The following is a 22,793-nucleotide window of genomic DNA, read 5'->3' as shown; positions in this document are numbered from 1 at the left end:
CTTTATTGAGTACAGGTGAATAGCACCCTCCAACTCCTGAAAGGAATTTCAGTCGCTTCATCCACGCGTATGGCCACTTCTTTTTCTCTCTCTCTCTCTTTGCAAGCGTTTGTGAAAAAGGACCGCTGACAAGAGGCTAAGCTTAATTGCACACAACAATCGCGCTGCGAAATGTTAAAGAACTGGCTCAAGGAATTTTGACTATTTGCACCGAGCTACTCGCACAAGGTGGCCATATTTTGTGGCACGGTACATCCGGGGCTCGCGCCCACGATGACCTGAAACTGGATTTCGTGTTTCGACGCAAAGCTCGAAGCGGAAAGCTGTAGATTCAAGGAAAGGGCTACCAACAACTTACGCGGCAGTGTTAGAGGGCGTCGGTACCAAAGATCTTCGGTGTGATCGTTCACTGCATGCCTTTCAGCGGAGTTATTTTAGGGAAAGGGCGCGGACAAACCGAAAGTCAGCCTCGTTAACGTTTTGAAATGAGCACTGCTTCCGCAATGTGAGCACCGGACAACACCAGGAATCAACAAGCACCCGAATAAAACACGCCTGCGTGCATTCACACTATAGCTCCTTTGATGTGCCTGTGGTTTTCTGGTGGTGTCTGCGTGCTCATCTCTGGTGAGGCCGTTCTGCGTGGGATTTGGCCAGGTCTAAGGTTAAGTCTGTAGGCGCGGTTAATGTGCACTTGAGGGAGCGTTTGGCTCAGGTATGTCGCTCGGACCTCCCCGGGCGGACGGTCGGTAGCCTGGTTTGCCAGCTTACCCACCCAAAGCTTGCCGCTGGACCTTTTTAGGAAAAATGGAATTTACGTCATCCCTGTGGCGCTCGTACCGATCGGTGAAGGAATGATCAAGATGAAAACCGCTAAGGTTCTTCAGGAGGAGCTAAGGTCTCTCACTACCCACCATCTCCAGATCTCTGAGGTGCGACCGTTCGGCCGTAGAGGCATTGTTTTCAAGTCCTCTGACATTGCTTGCGTCACAGACCTGCTCCAGTTCAAAATTTTTCAGTCATTAGCGGTGAAAGCATTCATCCCTGAACAGCTCGCATGCTCCAAAGGTATTGTTCGTGGAGTGGACCCAGCATCTTCCCCACAGGCAATACTGAAGGAGTTTCAGGATGCAGGTGTGGGGGTTCTTTCTGTCTACCGGTGCAGTAGCGAATTAAATGATGTGCGTGTAGCGACAGAATCAGTTATAACTACTTTTGTTGGCTCCTCCTGTCCTTCTGAGCTCAAGGTCTGGCCAATAGTGTATCGTGTGGTTCCTCTGCAACCCCGTCCACTTCAATGCACCAACTGTTGGCGGTTCGGTCACAGTGGTGAAGCGTGTAAATCGGCGACCCGCTGCCGTGTTTGTGGAGAAGGGCATTCGGATGACAGCTGCTCCTCTGATCAGCCCCAGTGTTGCCTCTGCAAGTGAAACCACCCAGCTGATGATCCCAACTGCTCGAAGCGAGCTGGCGATCAAAGCCTGCTAGATATAATTCAAGCGAGGCGATGCTAGAGCAGATGCATATGCAATTCTTGATAGGAAGAATAATACATATGCCAGCCGTGCGCAAAGCTCTGTTGCAGATATATTGTTAAGTTTGACTATTTCGACAGTGTCCTCAGTAGAACAGGCTCTTTCTGTGGTGGTCGAGCGAATGCTGTGCAACTTCACTGAGGCTTTATCTCAACTTGTTGTAGGCCTGTCTCTGCCTTCTCAATCATCTGTTTCGGCGCCGACACCTGCATCGCTCCTAAATTGTGCTGATAGTAAGAGTGACTCCATGTCGCCTCCTGACGCGTCCCAAGTCCCGCCTGCCAACAGCACTCCTGGCAGTGTCTCTCACGTAGATATCTGTAACACGGATGTCGAAATGCTCTGTCCTTCCCAGAAGCGTCGAGCTTCTTCCTCACCCTCGAAGTTAGCTGTTCCGTAAATCAAAGCAAAGAAAGGACCCCCCAAACTAATCCCCCAGACTGATGTGCTGAAGGAGGCTGTTGCTGCCTCTTTCCTCAGTCAATAATCATGGCAGGTCTAAAAGTTCTGCAATCGAATTGTCGTTCCGTACTTTCTTCTCTCACGGATCTTGAAATACTTCTTCATAAACATAATCCAGATATTGTGATTTTGCAAGAAACGTGGCTCTCTCCACTTAAATCATTTTCAATGAAAAAATTCTGTGTTTTCAGGGTAGACCGCATTAATGACAGGGGTGGTGAGTTAATAACTATGATTCTACAAAAATATGTCACCGGGCATCAATCTCGCAGAAAGTTAGGCTCCCTGATTGTGAGTTGTTGGCTGTTGAAATCTCCCTTCCACAGTGCGCCACAGTAACTATTGCTAACGTCTACTTTCCTGTAGGTGTTCACAGGACAGACTGTTTGGATACCTTACTGAGAGGAGCAAACAACACAGTCATCGCAGGTGATTTTAATTCGCACCACAGTGTCTTGGGTAGTCGCTCAGACTCCTGCGGCCAGCTTCTCTGGTCATGGATTTCTATGAATGCAGATCGCTGCTGCAATTCCGGAGCAGTAACCTTTATGCGTGGAGTTTCTCGTTCAGTCATAGATTTAACATTAGCATCTCGTGGGGTTGGAGTATCTGCATGGTCAACAGTAGACTCAGGTACATCTAGTGACCATTTTTCAATAACCTTTACTATTATGTCCTCTCCTATCAGAAAAGGAGGTGCAACCAAGAAATTTGTAAATCACATTACGTATAAAAAATTGATATCTGCCTCGCTTCCCTACATAGTTAGCTCAGGTCGAGCAGAAAGAACTCAGCGGGCAATTTCCTTTCTGCAAGATGCTGCTGAGAGCTCTGTATTCTCTGTGTGCGCTACTGCCCCTGCCAGACAGCCGTCTCCTTGGTGAACGGAGGAGTGTGAGAAAGCTTATCGCCTTAGAAAAGCAGCATGGAAAAGCCTTTCCTATAATCAGAGCCCAGATAATTGGATAAATTATAAGTTCTACTCTGCATCTTTCAAAAGAGCTGATAAAAAAGCAAAGGAGGATTATAATCAACATTTAAACACATATCTCTCTAAATCTCAGAATAAGAAGGTGCTATACAGATTCATGGCGCAGAATAACAACTCTCCAGCCTCCAACCGCATAAAGTCAATGGTATTGTCTCCGCAGGAAGCTAAGCAACACCTTGAACGTATCGCTCAGGGGCTGGCTTTACGTTTCCAAGTGCAGAAAACGGAACCTTTGCACACTCTCACCCCTTGCTCGGACTATCCCGAGGTGGACGTGTCGAAACTCCTCCCAATTGTGTCCTCGATGCAGTCTGCTGCCCCGGGATCTGATGGGGTTACTGTGGGCATGCTAGATTTTAGCGCAAGACTTTCCAACTCACCTTCTGGATATTGTAAATGCGTCATTGGAAAACTCTTGGATTCCTTACAGTTGGAAAATTTCGAAAATAATTTCTTTTGAAAAATGCAGAAATTAGACAATATGCGGCCGATTGCTTTAACCTCAAATTTAGTTAAGCTAATAGAAAGAGTAATACACAGTCGCCTCACAGAGCATGTTCATTACATTAACGGCCTCAGCTCCGCACAGATTGGCTTTCGTCGCGGTTGTTCCATATGGTCCGCGCATGTGGATCTCGAGAGCCGAATACGACAATCAATGCGCAAGAGAGAAGTTGCGCCCTTGGTGGCACTTGATGTTGCTAAAGCGTATGACAGCGTTGAACACACGGTCCTTATTAACAATCTTGCTCAGCTACATCCACCGCACTACATCTATGCTTGGATTTGTGAATTTTTAAAAGAGATTTTTCTTCTGTAGAGACGGATCTTTCTGTTCTAGTACCTATGTTCAATCAAGAGGTGTGCCGCAAGGATCTGTTTTGTCTCCACTGCTTTTCAACATATTGGTTCGGGACATACCCATTCATCCAGACATTGCAGTTTATGTATACGCAGATGATATAGCTTTTTTCGCATCAGCAAGGGATATTCATGCACTATACGAGTGTTTGCAGGCATACCTGAATGCTATTGAAGTCTGGGTGAACCAAATTAATTTATCACTTAAGGTCAGCAAATGTGGCGTGCTGGTACTTCCGCCTGACAATCCTTTGTACATCTCGCTAGTTTACCGCTCCACTCCAATTCCGCAGGTGGAGTCGGTTAAATACCTAGGCGTTATGATCAAAGCTTGGACTGGCGACACCACATTAAGAATAATGTTATTAAAGGGGAACGTGCTCTGGGCCGGTTGACACAGGTTGGCAATAAAAAGTTTGGCATGCGTCGTGACACGTTACTGTTGCTCTATAAGGCTTATATGAGACCGATTCTGGAATTTGGTTGTGTCTTGTTCTCTGGTAGCGCAAACTACAAGCTGCCGCCATTAGCTTTACTGGAAAGGCGTGCCATACGGCTATGCCTCGGGCTCCCAAAATCAGCTTCAAACACTGTCCTTTATCTGGAAGCCCGTATCCCCGATCTCTTTTCCCGCTTCCAACTTATAACAGTGCGCACTTTCCTCAGTTCCTTTGACCTGGCCCCCGGCTTTCGTAGGCCCATTTTTCTATCCCAACCACACTTGTTTTTCACTAATCATTGGCCACGCTATCAGCTTCCGCAAGTTAGGTTCACGCAGAATCTATTAGCCCCGCTTCAGGTTAATTTGATCTCCTTACAACAAGTTGCAGATACGCAGGCTGACCCCGTCTTCTATTATGACCATATTTTCCCGTACCATGCGAAACATATGCCCGCAGATATCCTAAATGATCTCCTTTCTGAACACCTACAGAATTTTCCTCTTCATACTGTTATCTCCACTGATGCCTCCAGCAGCTGTGAGAAGGCGGCGGTTGGGATATATTCGCAGGAGCTGGCTTCGAGCTATTCCGTTCGTATCCCAGATTATACTCCTATATTCTTCGCAGAGTTTCTGGCCATTGGTTTGGCTCTTCTCAAACTTCCTAGGCATGTAGCACGGGTTCTTATTCTTGCAGACTGCCTTTCAGTTCTAGTCTCTCTACAAAGTTCGGGAAAATCTTTATTGAATCTTTAGAAGAACGTCAGTTTGGGCTAGATGGTGCATTATTTGAGACAGAAATGGTAATAGCGCTGCAATTAGACGTACACAAGAAAGACTGACACAGGACATGCGCTAATCCTGTGTCATGTCCTGTGTCAGTCTTTCTTGTGTACGTCTAATTGCAGCGCTATTACCATTTCTGTCTTTATTGAATCGTTCGCTTAAGTTTTTTGTTCCGCGCACAGTGCGCGAGATCCACTTTGTCTGGGTACCTCGGCATTCGGGCGTCTATTTTAGCGAGGTGGCTGATTTATTGCCAAGGTCATCTCTCAGCGCTCCTGTAGGCTATCCCGTCCCTCACCTCATTCAGTTAGAAACTTCACGTTTCCAGCGCTTCCAACATATTTCAACCTACCTGAGTGATTCATTACTCAATACCGTGGATTTTAGCCACTTAAAGTTCCCATGGAATATCAGGTGGTGTAAATCAAGGCTTTGTGAGGTGTCAATGACGCTTCTGCGATGCATAATCCCTCACTTAACTTTGTACTTATGCAGATGTGGGTTCGCTGCGACAAACCTTTGTGTATCATGTGGGCAAGTTGAGACAATAGATCATTTTCTCCTCTCTTGCCGGCGGTTAGCAGTTCAGAGAAAACAGTATTTGGAGGTCCCTCTTTCGAGGTCAGGACACCCACTGTCTCTTCCAGTTATTGTTTCGTTCGGTGCGAGCGCAAAAGGATTACCTTCAAGCAGTGTCTGCGGCTACCTTCATGATTACATAAGTGCAACTGATCGATTACTTTGTTAGCTGCATACAAAATTTTGTCGCATGTCCAAAAATGCTCGATTCTATTCCTGGTAATTAATATTTCTTTAATTCATTTGACTGTTCCGATTTTTATGATTTAGTCTTCTCACGCCTATTTTTCCCCGCGCAAATACCTCATTGGTATTATCTACTGAACCTTGGCCAATCCCCCTGCGTGGGTATGTGCCAAGCTTACTAAGAAGAAGAAGAAGAAGAAGAAGAAGAAGAAGAAGAAGAAGAAGAAGAAGAAGAAGAAGAAGAAGAAGAAGAACAGACGCAGTGCACTAAGTGCGAAGCATTTAGCCACTGTAAGCCGTCTCAGAGCGCCGCGTTAAAGAAGCTCCGGTCCGACAAAATGCTGCGTGAGTCCGTTTCGAGTCTATAGCATTATTGATGAGCTCAGGAGCGTGTACGGGAAGCGAAACGCGGGCAGCCTTTGAGATGTGGTAGCTCTTCCTTGCTAACGACGTAGTCCGAGTTGTCAGAATAGTGCATTACATCACTTAAGCCCTTGTCAGCAGGTGCCGCCATCAAATTTTCACATACGTGTGCCGCCTTTCACACCAAAAGAGGTAATATAAATTGAACAAGGGCACTTTTACACTTTCTTCGCAGAAAGGTCGAGCTCGATGATCCTCAGCTTTTAACGTGGTGTCTCTCAAGCGCTACTTAACGTGCCCACTTTCAGTAAGCGGCCGGCTCCCTCAACTTTTTTTCTGTTCTGTTTTCCGTATTTATGCTCGCAGAATTCAGTGTTGCACACTGGAAGACAATAATAAGCAAATACTACGATGCTTTCGTGGTGTTAGCAAAATTAGAAGCATCAGATCAGTTCACTAATAAACGGTGGGATTATAGGTTCTTTCTCGCAAACAATCAGCCCTAATAGAATTCCGCTCCATCGTCTGAATTTGTAGAACGCGATCATATTAGCATTTTTTCCTTACACCCCTTCCCGTGCTTCCAGGTTGTGGTAATTACGGAACACCGTGTTTTCCCCTTGCGGGTGAGGCGCGCCGTGGAAAAGGAAGGGAGCAAACGCTTTCCTGCTTCTCCATGGACGAGTAGCCAAACGGAGAGCTCGGGAGCGCTGCGCCCCCCTCTTCCTCAAACAGAACGCAGGTGCGCATCACCAGCACCGCATAAATGGACGCTGGTTGGCCGAAATTGACGACGGGCAAATGCACCGAAATCGAGGGGGGGGGGGGGGGGTGGCGTGGCCGGAGAGAGACGGCACCGAGCCGCGACGGCGACAGGACGCAAGGTAAAGACCTCTGCCCTTTTCCTTTGTCATCGTCATCCTGAGCCGTCAGCCGCCACGCCGCGCCAAACGGCACGGGTAGCAGACCATCTCGTCAGCCAGCGGTCATTCGGGAAAGCCCAGTAAACGTTTGGCCCCGGGCAAAGCGTCCTGTTGAGTATTTTGTCCGGCTTTCCATACCCGCGGTGTCGCCGTAAAGACTGTCGCACGTGGTGTGCGTTACCGGGAGCTCGGAGTTCGTGTCCTAGGCTTCAAATAAGGTTAACGGCCTAGTAAGAACCCCCACAAGTTTTGTGCCTAAGGGCAGAAGTTGTGTCGGCACTAGACATAAATCAGAGAGCTGTTGGAAGATTACTAGGCGCGGGAGGTTAACTGCCTAGTAAGAACCCCTACAATGACTGAGAAGGTTAGATAATTCAAAGTCATAAATTGCATATGCGAGGACAAAACATTTGAGCATTCCTTTAGAGAATATATCATGTTTGCTGTCCGATTACTTACGGCTGACGCGGCCAATTTCATCGCAAGACAGTCGCAATGTTCTGATGGCCTTTTCATAAAATTCCAGGTTTCCAACTCTTCCACGCATTCATAATTTATCGTTACGTGGGCTAAGCGTCGTAACGACGCAGCTAACCATGGACATGTGTATGGGAAAGGGAATGCCGGAACGCAGTCGTGTTTGCAGGTATTTGTAAACCACATTCCTTCACGTCACAGGCTGTTTTTTTGCTTCTCGCAGCTCGAGCTCCGCCGACTGCTGAGACAGCGACGATCGACGCACGGAGGTCCGCCGACCGAGTGAAGCGCCATGGCTATCAACATTGCGGGCGTGGTGTCCGTGGTGATCTTCTACATCATCATCCTCGCCGTGGGCATCTGGGCCGGCCGCAAGAGCAAGAAGACCGGCAACGACCCCGGCGACGCTGACGAAGTCATGCTCGCCGGAAGAAACATCGGCGTCTTCGTCGGGATATTCACCATGACAGGTGCGTTAGGTGCGCGTGCACTATGCCTGGGGGCAGCGACTACGCACCGTGGCCACTCCGATGCAACCGCTACAGTCGCCAGCTACAGTGCTGTGTTAAACGGCACAGCATTTGTCAAATGTAAGGAGTTCGAGGGGTTCGCTTCAGAGCGATATAGTAAGGCTCTTGAAGCATGTGTGCAAGTCATAACTTTCGTATAGGCGGCAATCAGAATTTCTCTCACCTACAAAAAGATTTGGAACAATGGTGATGCGTGACGAGGCACACAGCGTGAGCCAGAAGTAAACCTTTTGGCTTTGCATCGGGTTGTACGAGCCGGCTGTGCGGGAGGGGGGTTATTTGTCCCGATTTCAGTGTGAAAAAGAAATTTAAAAACAGAAAAGGACTGAGAGAGGAAGGCGCGCGATCAAATGCTGCAAGCCACAACACTTACTGCTACGAGGATGAGCATTTTTCCTTGTAAGAAACCCGTGAAATTTATCCTCAGCTCCTGTTTCAAAGATTAATTAATTTTAAAACCATGCCTTCTTGCATTTGCCACTCGAAGCTGTGGAAACGTTTTCTTGTTTCGACTGACGTGCACTGTTCTACGACCCGGCGAGGTGGCCCAAGGTGCGGCGTTTAGTTGATTCAATTGCTGAGCACCAGTTCACACTCACGAACTCAACCGTGGACGCAGCATTTGGCCTGAGGCGAAATGCGAAAACCGGTGCGTAGTGTGCGCTGTCCGTGCAAGTTAAGGAACCCAAGGTGGTCTAAATTAATTTGTAGACCTCCACTGGGGCATACCTCTAAGCTCAGGGTGTTGCTTTGTCGCGTAAATACTCATTAACCAAAGCGCAGACTGCTATACTGTTACTAATACTAGTGCTGTTGGAAACAAGCGTTTAGGTACTTAAAACAAAGGGCAACAAAGCAGGCGTGACAATGGGCACTCGTTGTAAACATAGACGTGCCAAGTCCTCCAAATTAAACACGTTACTTGTGTTTGTTTTAAGTTTTGGTTCAGCTTAGGCGGGTGAAAATAGAACGCTTTTCGTGCAGAGGATCGTTCTCTGGACTCACAAGAGGTAGCGCTTTTATTTCTGCCTTCGTCTTGCGTGTATATTCGAGCTGCATGGACTGCGACATCGCGTCGGCCTTTTCTGCATGAATGGCGCTGGAGGAAGCAGGGAGAACTTGAGCAAGGGTCACAGCTCAGCAGCCATCTTTTTTTTTTCTTTAATCTCTGTTCGTCGTTCAGCGCACAGTATACGCACGCAGCTGATAATCCGCAAACTTGCCCTTTTCTGACGCACGATGAGCTTTATGAATGCGCCCAGAATCTTTCGGGCTTATCACAATGGCGCGCGTTAAAATGCAAAGAGATACATTCTTTTTTATCTTTTTCTCGCTTCATTTCATTCCGATAGCAATACGATCAGCCCTTTTTAAGGATGCAAACGAAATAGTAATAGCTGTTTTTGCACAGACTCCCCTACGCCAGCCTTATGACTCAGAAGAAGAGACATCAAAATTAGCACGATAAAGATCCGGGGTTCCTATCGAACGACAATACCGGCAAGAAATTTATATAAGATGTGAGACTCAAATCGCATACTCAGTCTCGAAAACGTCGTTCAGGCCACGCAAAGAAAATACTCCACTGGGGACTGGGAGGGGGGGGGGGGGGGGGGGAAGGGGGGAGGAGGTCTTTTATGCATTTGAAATTGCCGATGATTTCTCGTTTCTAAAGCAATTTCTCGTTCACGCTAGACATCCCACTCGCCTTTCGAAAATTATGATTTCTGTCCGGGCTGACTTCAGTCAAAAAGTTCACGAAGTGTAGGGAGTTCCTATGGCGTGCCGCTCACAACAAATGTTTCACAAAGCAGGGACTTCCAGGCATAATTTGTACTAGGAAAATAAAAGTTACGCTCATAATTAACAGCGTCCTCCCTACTCGTCGCGCTTACTGTATAGTTGTGCCACACAGGCAGTCCTCGCCTAATCACTTGGCGACTGCGTGAAGTCACTGCTTTGTGGTGACGCATTATAAAAGCATTCATTTTGTTAAGAGAGCAACATATTAAAAAAAGGAAAATATTTAAATACTGTGTCTGTCGACACATTAGGCAAATGTAAGCAACATGTCTCGATACAGGTGCGTTCCTCGAGCCGACGCTTCTGGGCCAGAGAAGTTGCAAGCATAGAGTTTCATAATATTGCCTGCGGGGGGGAAGCTGGCGGCCCTGCATTTCATCCGTGATGAAGAGGCGCAGGTACACCGGGAAAATGAGGCTTCTTATTTGGCTTGGCTATTGTAAGGCGTGGAACGTGGATTCAGCCATAACGGTACGACCCTTCTCGCGGCAAAGCTTGAAGAAATGCTGCGCAAGTTTCCATGCCAGCTTAACACTTGCGCTAAGTTTATTGAAGAAGTGAAAAAACGCACTATTAAAAATATTTCATCCGCGCGCAGAGGAGGGAATGCCGGCGCAGCTGCCTATTCAGAAGTAGAATCCAGGTTTTCGGGCCAACACTAGACAAGCCAAGTAAGAAACCTCGTCTTCCCCGGCATTCCCGTGGTTGATGAAGTGTTCTCGAAGAAACTCTATATACGGTGGCGCTAGCTTTCCCTCGAGGTAATATTGAGAAACGCTATGGTTGCAACATCTTGCTGGTCTGTCAATAAAGAAGAGGTAATTTTATCATATTTACGCCAACGTAAATACTTTTCCTGACTATCCTGAACATCGAGCTGTACTATATACTCCCACGCTTGGGGCACCCCTGCAATTGGCCGACTTGGATCCAATCCGGCAGATTCCAAGTACGGATGCACCGTCGCGATTTCAAGCTAGCGTGCTTAAGTAGAAATAAAGCTGCTAAATTTACGCATCGCATTTAGCTACAGAGCACACTTATTCGTATCCACTTTTCATGTCACTGTCAAAATAGGCAACACCTCAAATCACAGCGCTCCAGTTTGAACTACTGAGACTGCAACGCTTACGATAAGGATCCAGCTTCTTTATATTTTCTGTTATTACGGCATTTAGTTTCCCTGCTGTGAACCTGTTGAGTGCCTGGTTCTGTCTAGCTACGCGAAGACCAGGCTGGCAATAAGCTCTCCTTGGAAGCTCGTGACTCCACTTGAAATGCCCGCCTCTTCGTTATTCGTTTTGATTTTTTTTTCTCCTGATAAACGTGCATTTCTCTCTGCTTCTCTCCTATGTGAATTCACTGCACCGGCAACCGTAAACCATTATCAATTGGTTCTATTCGTGTTCAACGCACGCAGTTTTAATTCTATCAGAATGTTCATCAAACCGTCTAGCGCACCACAGGACAAACAAAAAAGAAAAGAGAGCAGAGTTCGGCAAATATTGCTTCCGGCTGAGGAGGCATAATCTTGTAAATCCTGTCATAACGGAGCATAGTTCAAGTCGCGCACGTAATTTAAACCAAACGAACCTCGTTAATTATAGGCCTCGTTCGACTGCATTTTAATTGCGCTTGAAGCGACGTAATCCACCACTAGTGAAAACGTTGTGGAGCACTGAAGTCCTATAGTCACCTAAACTGTTTGCGGGTCATGTCTTATTTACGCTGTTTCGGCCGCACATATTTAAATCCATAATTCCTCAAAGTACTTGTTGATATTGTCATTGAATTTCGCAAGTTAAGGAAAGTTTGCTTCGCGCTCAGCGCTCGAACTTTATTATTTTTAAATTTACATCTTGAGAGAGATCTCTACCTTCTTCTTTTCCTCTTTTTTTTTGTGGCTCTTCTTTGTTCATATTTAATAACCTTTATTTTGTCCCGCATAAAAAAATGAGGCGCGAGAATTGGCGTGCTTAGGCTCCTATGGTCAATAACAATGATAAGGCCCTCCTCGAGAGCAGAAAAACACAGCTTTATTTCGAAGAAGGTGCGCGGCGCCTGAGCACGCTGAGGAGCTGCCACCTGAAGAATAGGATGCATTTACGGGCCTCGTATTTCTGTTCGCGAGTCTCGGAGAGACTCAGTTTGTGACGCTCGCCGGCTGCGTTACTTGTGGTCACTGACTGGAACTTTCTCCTTTTCCATCCTTTCAGCCACATGGGTGGGAGGGGGCTACATAAACGGCACCGCCGAAGCTGTCTACAGCAACGGCATCATCTGGTGTCAAGCTCCAGTTGGCTACGCAATGAGCTTAGTAGTGGGTAAGTACACCGCCTGTGAAGCTCTTTTACCTTCGATACTAGCGAAACAGTGAACGTGTGTTTTTAAAACTTTCTTCAAGGGATCGTCGTGTTCGTTGTTCATATATACAGAAAGAATGCAAAACTCATTGTTATTCTCGTTCACGCTTCGTTTGTGAACGAAACCAGTTAATAAAACGAGTAAGCGTATCAAGCGCTCGTCATACCTCTTTGTCGGAGTGGCTAGCATGTTATATTTCACAAAGGGGTAGAATGGATCTGTTGTGTCCTTTCAGAAGCGCGGGTCCCACACGCTGTTCCGTTTCCTGGCCACACAACCGTACTTTGCGCAATTAAGATCTTTTAAGATGCAAGCCGGATCGACAGAAAAGACATGTGTTCCTTAATACCGAGAGCCCGGCAATGATGGCGAGGTTGATGGTTGCAGGAAATACTTGATAAAAGGCATTTTCAAGGACAAAACAAAACGCTATCGCGTTGACATCAGCAAAGAAAGAAAGCAACCAATATAGTTTTGTGAGCGCCGTGCACCTCTAAGCAGCTTAACCCAACTTAAGCGCATCGACGACTGGGCAATGGCCTGCTATCTTTGAGCCGATAATTATTTTGTTACTGGTAACTGTGAAGAAAGCATTATGATACTGCACACTGCATACTGCACAGAGTCAAATAATGCCAAGAAAAAAAAAAAGTCCCTCAGGCGAAAAACAGAAACCACAGCAATGAAGGGCCCAGTGCCGCCGCCTGCGCAGCGTTGAGTCGCCAAGGGATAGCCCTCACAGCGTGGATAATTGGATGTTCGCGAGGGCAGCTTATGAAATCCTTGCTGTCATTAAGAAAATAAATGCCATAAAACGGAACGCGGCATTTGCTACGCTGCAACGCTACCAGCAGTGAGCACTGGTAGTAATGCCGTTTCATCCAAAAGCAAAAAAAAAATCTGAAAAAGGGCCCTCATATATGCAGTAGTCGTCGGCAGTAATCCCATTAAGCTCAAACGCGAGGAGCATTTACGATCAGCGCAGGCTACTCTCACTCGCGCAACGCTCAAGTTCTCTCTGCACCGCGTACAGGCGCAGCTGTGTCCCCCGCTCTGCACTGGCTTAAGTAATGGCGTTTCGCCTGCGGAAGCGACTTACGCGCTTATTTTACTAATTACTTATTTTTGTTATCTTTTTATTTAATATATTTTTCTTTTGCCTTTTATTCGTCGTTACTGCGCTATCCTGATGTTTTCTCCTTGCTCTTTTCTTTCACGCTTTTCAGGGTGTAAAGGAAACGCCATTAATTAGCCTTATTAGCGCCTTCTATTCCCTCGAAGTTCTGTCTTCTTAATTAAAGTACCTCGGCCAGACGAACAAACACTTAACGCGCTGGTTCAGGTCGACCTCCTTTCTTTTCTGCTTTTGTTCTCCTTCCTTCCTTCCTTCCTTCCTTCCTTCCTTCCTTCCTTCCTTCCTTCCTTCCTTCCTTCCTTCCTTCCTTCCTTCCTTCCTTCCTTCCTTCCTTCCTTCCTTCCTTCCTTCCTTCCTTCCTTCCTTCCTTCCTTCCTTCCTTCCTTCCTTCCTTCCTTCCTTCCTTCCTTCCTTCCTTCCTTCCTTCCTTCCTTCCTTCCTTCCTTCCTTCCTTTTTTCCTTCCTTCCTTCCTTCCTTCCTTCCTTCCTTCCTTCCTTCCTTCCTTCCTTCCTTCCTTCCTTCCTTCCTTCCTTCCTTCCTTCCTTCCTTCCTTCCTTCCTCCTTCCTTCCTTCCTTCCTTCCTTCCTTCCTTCCTTCCTTCCTTCCTTCCTTCCTTCCTTCCTTCCTTCCTTTTCTTCAGGGCCTGTGAGGTACCGATAAATAATAATAATAAATTCGGGAACTCGAGCTCAGTGCCCCACATTTCCGAACGATAAATGCTTATTACCGGAAACCTCTCCGCTCACTCACAAAGCACAACATGTATTAAAGGCAGGAAAAGGCGGATTAGACGGGTATAAGCGTCCTCATTCTTTAGTAATGCCATACACGACTGCCATAATCTTTCCAGTTGATATTGTTAGCCAAGTTGAACTCAATAATTGTAAATCTCCGGTGCTGAATGTTGTAAAGATTGTCTAATTAAGTGCATGCAGTTAAAAGTAGCGAGCGCCATAAACTTGTCCATGTCTGAAAGCGATATTACTTTGTGCAACCAAAGATATGGTTTTAATATTACTAAAGTTCTTTGCCAATATATGTGTGCTGAGTGGGAATGTTTCTTTGATATCTTCCTCTGCAAATATTAATGCAGGTTCCTGTGTACTAATGAGTGTTCACAGTCACTCAGGTTGAGCCACTATTTCCTTAGCTCGTAGCGGCACACTATTGATGAATATTATATTATCGCATGAAGTGATCGCGACGCAAAACGCGACGGCTTTCTCACACGGACAAAAAACAGTTGATTTATGACCATTGTTAAGCGCAGCCCATTTTCGATTTGGTGTCCGCAAGCATACTGGGGCCAAAGCAAACCAAGAAATATCGACGTCAGCACAAAAAGCTCCTTTCGAAACGATACTTTTGAAACATTCACTACTACAATTTGTTTCATAGCGTGTTGTCGTTCAAGAGGAATTTAACTTCGGCCTCAGAAAACTCTATAAGCAGTTCACACGTAAGAACGGCTCGGGACAGGCCCTCCCCTGCCACTTCGACAATGGTTAGAGGGAGGCGTCCGACAGGAGGCGCGCCGGCAAGTAATGGGTCACTTTAACGCACGAATATCTTTGAGAATTCGACCACCGATTGATTTGATAACGGCGGTAGGTTGCATTTCGATAGTAACAAATTGCGAAATATGGTATAGGGAAGTCACGTGCTCTTGCATCTTTCACCATTTAGCTCCTTTTGGAAATATTAGCCACTGAAGTTATGAAAATGGCACACCGGAGGTCAAGCTTTGCAAACTAAAGGGTGCTATTGTCTTATTGCTATGCAGGAAAATTAGGTTAAGTGCAGCCTTTTCGGCGCAAATATATAAATTGCAACGAATAGTTGCATTACGTTTCGCGACTCCTTCGTCCTGTTCGCCGACGGAATGTCCCTGGGGTACGATATGCGAACATTGCTGACTGCGAAAACTATTTTTTTCCGCTTTCTCACTCTCTCTCTCTCTCTCTCTCTCCCCCCCCCCCCCCCTTTTGGTCTACAACCATGTCGTCCTGCGGTTACACCTACTGCTGTTTAGCTCGACTTGGAAATAGTAAAAAAAATACCGGGGGGTACTTAAGGAGCTTACGAGCGAGTAACGCGAAAGCATTCTAATTCTATTCAAATTATATTCTAACTCTATCTACCAATCGCGAGTTTTGTATTTTGTAACGACGTCGCTTTTTGGGCGACGCCGGGTTTTCTTTTCGATGAGCCACATAATGTTTTCGTATTATATAACGACAGAAATAATTCCCTTTAACTTCTAACGGCCGTGCATTCTCGACATTTCGATTTAGGAAGGCGTATCAATCGTCACTCTCGAGTACGGCATGCTGCGTGTCTGCCGGTAATCGCAGCAGCTTTAGCAGGGACGTACTATCGGGCCAAAATGAAACGCTAACTCGCAATTGCCGTTTTTTTTATGTCTATGGTGTGCAGCGAGCCATTCATTTGCAGTTGGTTTACGAATATATGTGACTTCATTACACACAAACATTAACCACACTATCTAGATACTATAGCTGAAAGTATTAGGGCAGGATGAATTTGTTTGCTTTTTTCGTAGGCGCTGTTCGCGTTTCATTCCTTCCTTATAGAACAAATGTATCTCAAGGCCCGCACAATGTACCGCTCCCTGCCATAAAAACACTAACGAGATGCTCCGGGACACCCATGCCGCAACTGTGTAGCCGTGTACACGGTAAGCGCGCGGGTGGTTCCTAGTGCGCTTCACAAATGGACGAAAAGAGGAGGACCTGCACTTCTACAAAGTACGCTGCAGCATGGCATCAGCGTTTTCCTGTTCGAACGAAAGTAAAGGCTGTGTCCGCGGGATTTTGCGACGATATATATGACCCACGACCGTGGGTTGGTGATCACCGTCTTTCTTATCATTTTATTTTAGGCGGCTACTTCTTCGCCAACAAAATGCGAGCCGAAGGTTACGTGACCATGTTAGACCCGTTCCAAGAGCTATTCGGTGGTCGGATGGGCGGCCTGCTGTTCATCCCAGCCCTGTGCGGAGAAGTGTTCTGGTCGGCGGCGATCCTCGCTGCACTTGGTAAGCAAACCGTGCTTCTATTCTCCATTACGCCTTCTTGAAAGAACTGGTAATTCGTGTTCTTAGGCCCTCGAAGTATCCGGTCAGTGGCTGTAACAAGGCATTTACTCTGAGGACGTAAAGCAGGAGAACAATCAATGGCTGCGACATGGCTCTATGTTCAGAGAGCGGAACCACGTAGCATGTGTCACTGCATGACGGTGGAATCCGCTTGTTAAAGTTTCTGCCGCATTAATGAATAAATGCACTCTGCGTATTAAAGCCGTTGAAGTTCTCAATTGGACATGCCTACATGCTAGGGTGATGTGCGGCTTGTCATCAATAGAATCTTAAAGGCAAGCAATGGCTAACCAATCAAGAGCACCCGCAGAAATGATGACAGTGGATGTGCCATAGCTCTCTTCGGCTTCTCGTTTGAACTATCTTTCGCGACGTCTTTTTTTTCTTCTTTTTTTTTCTGTGATCCTCTTCGTGCTTAAAGAGGACGCACTCTCTGTCGATCACAGGCGCCACAGTGGGTGTGATCATCGACATCGACACCAACACGTCGATCATCGCGTCGGCGTGCATAGCGCTCTTCTACACGTTCTTTGGAGGCCTCTACTCGGTGGCCTACACGGATGTCATCCAGCTCTTCTGCATATTCATTGGACTGGTGAGATTAATAATTACGAGCCGCATATACTGCACTGGTCAAGAGCGTTTGCGTTTCGAATTGGTTAAAGATGAGCTGACGCATTTCTGTATTGGTAAATTAGGCCTTTCTTGATTTTAGTTTCACCGGAAATATCAGTAACGAGTTTTATGAAGTTAATTAAGCCGAAAAAGAGGCAACGCAATCGAGAAGAGTGCAGTCGCGCACAGAGTACGGCTCGCAGCAGCTCAAGCTTGGAGCGTCTTTCACGAAGCACCAGGAGCCCAGCGGTGCTTCAAATTAAAGCACCACAGGGCTAGCTACCAGCCGAAAGGGCACAGTTTCCTGCACTGTGTACCATGGCGCATGCAACTGCTGTAAAGCGCGAACTACACTTAAGTCGTTCACAATTTGTTCCAGGCCATGCTGAGCGCAACTTTACATTGTAATTTCTTGTATTTGCGGCTCTCGTGCGGAAGACGCAATGGGATAGTTTTTAGAGCAAATGTTTTGATACATGCTTTCATGTTTAAATTGTCATGAGTTTTGATGCGCGCATAAAATTCTTTATAGCCACTCCGAAACAATCCAAGAAATGCGAGAATATAACGTCGAATATGCTTCTATCAAGCACATTTGTAAATGCGACTGATAAACGTATGGCGCGGACGTCATACACGCGCTTGCTGTACGAAGCACGGGTACTTCTCGGGCAGCGATGGCGCGCCCCAGTTTGTACTGACACAGCAGACCCACTTACAAAAGAGCCTGACGCGCTTCGTCCAGAATGCCACTTTATAATAGATTTAGCGTAGCGGGGACGTATACTAACGTAGACGTATGCCGGATTACTGCACGCCTGGTGCGCACGTGCAGACGTAGCTCTGCGGCCAGGTGGGGCGCGCACCTGCTGCTACACGTGCACACCAGGCATCCGGTAATCCGGTATACGTCTACGTTAGTATACGTCCCCGCTATGCTAAACCTCCGTATTGTGTGGCGCGAACAAATACGACAGCTCGTCATTGCTCTGACCGAGGGGTTCTCAGTACTCCCTTTGGATCCCATCGGTTGCCATCAATTTTCTTTTCAGATCACTGGCAAAACTGCAGACGCAGGCGGACTGTCATTTCTTAAGAGTTTCATAGGTCCTTGTAAAATACATGCCGCATTCAAGAAAAAAGATTGGGCCAGACGTAAGCAGCTTTGTAAGAGTCGGCCTGTTCGTGACAGGCTGGCGCCTCAAAAAGCCACTCTTCGGCTACCGTGATTGGCCTTCTATAGGTGCACGTCCAATCGCAGGTTGGTCTTATGAGATAATAGCTTCTTCAGTCAGGTAGGTCACAAATGCCTGCCTCTTCCGGAGGGATATTTTCCGCCGGACCCTACCCATTCCATGCGACTCTTCTAGTCGCACCTTAATGTGAGTACTTAACTGAGGTTTCCGCGTCTATAGCGCGAGCGTTGCAGGTTTTGCTTTCAGTGTTCACGACTATAGCTGTAGTACTGCGATTGCTACAGATAAGGCGGACATTGCTGCGTCTACCTCGGTCAACTTGGGCAGTGTTTATCTTTGTTATTTGCGCAACAACAGCCTACTTGTTCATCTTCCACAGTGGCTGTGCATCCCGTTCTGCATGATCAACGAGTCAGTGGGTACGCTTTCGTACCCGACGAACGACTGGGTTGGCTCCCTGGAGCCAAGATACGTGGGCCAGTACATCGACTTCGGATTGCTGCTCATCCTGGGTGGCATCCCATGGCAGGTGACGTCACCATTTGTTCTTCGAGTTACGCATGGCCATTTTTGTAAGGGCACCGAGATTGCCGTTAATCAGCGGTATCCAATGTGCAGGCAGTAAAATTGTTTCAGAAGATAACAGCTCGCAATGCATTTTTCCGCGGCCTCTTTTTTGTGTGCAAATGTTAAAGCCTTGGGTACCAATGACATTCAACAAGAATTATTGTCTCCTTCGCAGGTCTACTTTCAGCGGGTCCTTTCGTGCAAGACTGCCTTCAAGGCGCAGCTGCTTTCATATGTGGCTGCCTTCGGGTGCATTATCATGGCTATTCCTGCCATGATCATGGGTGCTGTCGCCAAAGCTACAAGTACGCCTAAAATTTACACCTCTTCCACTATAGAAAGGGCAGCCCTGTGAGCGTTAGATTTAAGGTGCTATATGATTGCAACAGCGTGAACGTATAGAGTCATGCAGTATAGCGAGGAAGAACGCAGCAGCTGTAACTGGGGTTTTATGCTATGAAGGGCAATACTGATCCTTAAAAGCTCACCAAATACAGCTTTACGCATAATTAATTTGCCTAAAAACTTGAAGCTCGTATCTTCTCGTAGAAGCTCGTAGTTTCTAGTACTTTGCACGGAACTTTTGAAGCCTTTTTTTGTAGGAAAGCGTTATCCAACAGACAGCTAACAATTCCGGAGCTCTTGAGCCAGCCGGGTAACGTCGTTCGTGACATTAAGTACCACTTCGCATCGAGAAGCGAAAGAGAAGTACTTAAGTATTGCAGTGGCTTTTGTCTTTCGCAACAAAAATATTTTGAAGTGACATATGCTCAAAAAAAATGTGCAACAATTTATAGAAGCAGTAGTGTAAAACAGCCATACTGATTCCAAGCGAAGCAGACATGAGCAAAAAGGTTGAGGGTGCCAGCCAATGGCATGCGAGATACCAACGTCACGACACATCACGCGGCGCCCAGCTTGGGTTGAAAGCGTTGCCAGATGTGTTCTCTAAAGCAAGGTCAAATAAAGAACTATAGAGCCTACTCTACAGCATAAACCAATAAGTGTAATTCGCTTTATTGTCCCTTTGGCGTTGAATTTACTCAACAGTTCAACAAATACTATTTAAGAAAACTCCGAGTGAGTTAGTGAGTGAGCGAGTGAGTTATTGACTGAGTGAGTGCTTTCCTTTCTTTCCTTTCTTTACAAATTTCAGTGTTATGGATGGCGGAGCGAGTGAACACAATTGCGCTAATTGCAAGTGAACGAGCTTGTGTACGAACATGCATACGTGAGTCGGTAAAAGCATGCTCATCATCGCCGGTTCGGGGCAAATGAATGGACGACCTCCTACTCACGGACAGGATACACTCGAGCGAGCGTCCTTCAGTCAGCGCACAGTTAACAGTGATGGCTTTTCTACTGGGCGAACGGTGGACGGGCGAGCGACAGTGTGAAAGGAACGTGTACGCTGCGGCCGCAGGGTGGAACGAGACGGCATTCACGGGTCCACTGCCCCTGGACAAGGAGCACACATCGCTGGTGCTGCCCATGGTGCTGCAGTTCCTGACTCCCGGCTTCGTCTCGTTCGTGGGGCTGGGCGCCGTGTCGGCTGCGGTCATGTCCTCCTCGGACTCGTCCATCCTCAGCGCCGCCTCCATGTTCGCGAGAAACGTCTACAAGCTCATTTTCAGGCAGAATGCAAGTACTGCTTCGATTCCCCTTCTGTTACTTCCCCTGTCATGTTCTTGCATGCACTTACTGCATGAATATTCTCGGCTTACAATGCAATGAGGGGGGGGGGGGGGGGGGGGGCTCTCGTCTGCCAGTTTTATGTGATTCGCTTGTCATATACTGCAATTATTGCCCTCATGATGCTCTGCAGGCTTCCTTTCGCCTACAAACTAGAATATAGTTCAGTGGAAACTATTTCTCTCTATCCTCCTATATGTATACAGCCTCTATCTGTGACCTTTTGCGGGTTGCTCTTACCTCTGGTCGACGAAGATCAGTCTGCGCCAGAAACGCGAAGGCATTACAGCAGGACCAAACGTATGGTTCGACGTGCTCTTCCTCTTCCATGCTTCTCGTTGCAGCAACAACTATATAAGTTTCTTCAAACACATCAATTTAATAGTACGTTTCGTTAGCAGCTTTTTGGTTTAATGTAGTGAGCATGTGACCACGCATCAGTATAGGGGCCAGGGTTCGTAAAGCTGGATGTCGCTTAAGTACGGATCATGTTTCCCGTCGTGGATCGTGGTTGCCCGTCAAGGCTCCGGTAAATCGCGGACCAATTTTACGTGCAAAATACTCTTCGAATTCGGTCTCTGTAACGTTAGCTTTTTCATCAATGTTCGCATTACCCCTCTTACTTCAAAGCAGGGCATGCTTACTGCACCTGTGGTGCCGCTTTTGAAAGCGTTGAAAGCGAAAAAGACTTCCTTGGGCCCAATTTCTACACACCCTCTTTTTCTTTGAGAACAACTATGGTATCAGTTCATAAATGTAGATGAACCAAATTATTTCTGGCCTGTAGATATGTTAGTTATAGCACGACGATTTTAAATACCTGACTCCATAACAAATCTTATCATGTTCGTCTTCCTCGGGGCACGCACAACGATAACCGGAGTTGTGGATGATTAGCTACAACAAGGAAAAGGTATCAGCTGAGGTCGCCTAACACTGTTCGTCGAGTGGAACAGTCGCTCGCAGTTTGGGCTGTTCTGGATTTCCGGCGTAGCCGCAAGGACATCGCGTGTTCGTGTCACGTCCGTGCAGGCCTCCGAGCGCGAGGTGATCTGGGTGATGCGTGTGGCCATCCTGTTCGTGGGCGCCATGGCCACCGCCATGGCGCTGACAGTGAAGTCCATCTACGGCCTTTGGTACCTGTCATCGGACCTCGTCTACGTCATCCTTTTCCCTCAGCTCGTCTGCGTTGTATATATAAAGGATCACTGCAACACGTACGGCTCCCTCGGCGCATACATCATCGGACTACTGCTCCGCGGCTTGGGAGGCGAGGACATCCTTGGCCTGCCACCGGTCATCAGGTAGGCAGAGATAAGAATGTCAGAGTGACAATTTCGTGAATACGAAATGCTGCCGCGGCAGAGAATCAGGTGCGGCTTTGAGGCAGCTTCCTGAAAAACTGATCTGTTCGGTCGCAAGCTGATGGGCCGCAAACAGCCACACTCTCACCTGACTGCGGACGGAAGCCCTGGTGGCCTTTCAAATGTATGGGGAGACAGGCGACCCTTCATTCTGGGTCAGTACCCTTGTGCCAGCTTGCCACACGTTTGGAAGGACGAGTACCGCGGCACATTCCTCTTACGGGCCACAACAGTGCACTACGGACCAGAAGTGTACACTGCCCAATGGCGTATAATATACATCCGACATTCCATCTGGCTTACACAGGCTTCAGTATCAACCTGAGCTCTAAGAACGTACGCCAACAGCTAATCCCGTCATGCTGCAGTGGCTCAGAAGGGCACAGTTAGTTAACAAGAAGTGGGCTATAGCACATGTTTAGCATTAAAGAGGTACTGAATAAAATTTTTGGAGGTCCGGCTTTGTACTGCAGTGAAAGCTGGCGCTGCTAAGTCGGACTGAAACCGCGTCGTTTCTTGCATAAAACCAGCGGAAAGCACTTTCTTCGCTCGTTTTTTTTTCTTGAAGGGGAGCACTTGGCGGCGACGCCGGAGCTACTGCTCCTTGTAAGCTGTGACGAAACGTGTTTCCCTGCTTCCGCGCCCAGCAAGGGGTATGAAACTTTGTATATATGCCATTGTCTAGCCACCGCAGACGCCGGCGCCGATTGCTGCCAGAGGGAAGCCGCTAGGAGCGCCGTATCGCTGTCATGGCAACGTTATCCAGAAGAAAAAAGAACTTTATCGCCGAGCGGGATTCCAAC

At 47.2% G+C, this 22,793-nt stretch overlaps 1 protein-coding gene across 2 annotated transcripts in view; it reads left to right on the top strand.

The window, feature by feature from the left end:
* The window catches only part of LOC144114803 (high-affinity choline transporter 1-like), a 53,856-nt gene that overhangs the window by 21,719 nt on the left and 9,344 nt on the right, over positions 1-22,793 (top strand). For both annotated transcript variants that reach the window (XM_077648772.1, XM_077648773.1), the window contains exons 2-9: positions 7,829-8,075; positions 12,155-12,262; positions 16,341-16,496; positions 17,003-17,151; positions 18,747-18,896; positions 19,110-19,239; positions 20,358-20,575; positions 21,659-21,930. In XM_077648772.1, the coding sequence (XP_077504898.1) occupies positions 7,898-8,075; positions 12,155-12,262; positions 16,341-16,496; positions 17,003-17,151; positions 18,747-18,896; positions 19,110-19,239; positions 20,358-20,575; positions 21,659-21,930 (1,361 nt within the window). In that variant the 5' untranslated portion in view covers positions 7,829-7,897. The remainder of the gene's footprint in view (positions 1-7,828; positions 8,076-12,154; positions 12,263-16,340; positions 16,497-17,002; positions 17,152-18,746; positions 18,897-19,109; positions 19,240-20,357; positions 20,576-21,658; positions 21,931-22,793) is intronic.

The sequence above is a fragment of the Amblyomma americanum genome, chromosome 1, assembly GCF_052857255.1.
Source record: "Amblyomma americanum isolate KBUSLIRL-KWMA chromosome 1, ASM5285725v1, whole genome shotgun sequence".
Lineage (NCBI taxonomy): Eukaryota > Metazoa > Arthropoda > Arachnida > Ixodida > Ixodidae > Amblyomma > Amblyomma americanum.
Note: the sequence above shows the minus strand (reverse complement) of the source record. Positions and strands in the feature narration are given on the sequence as shown.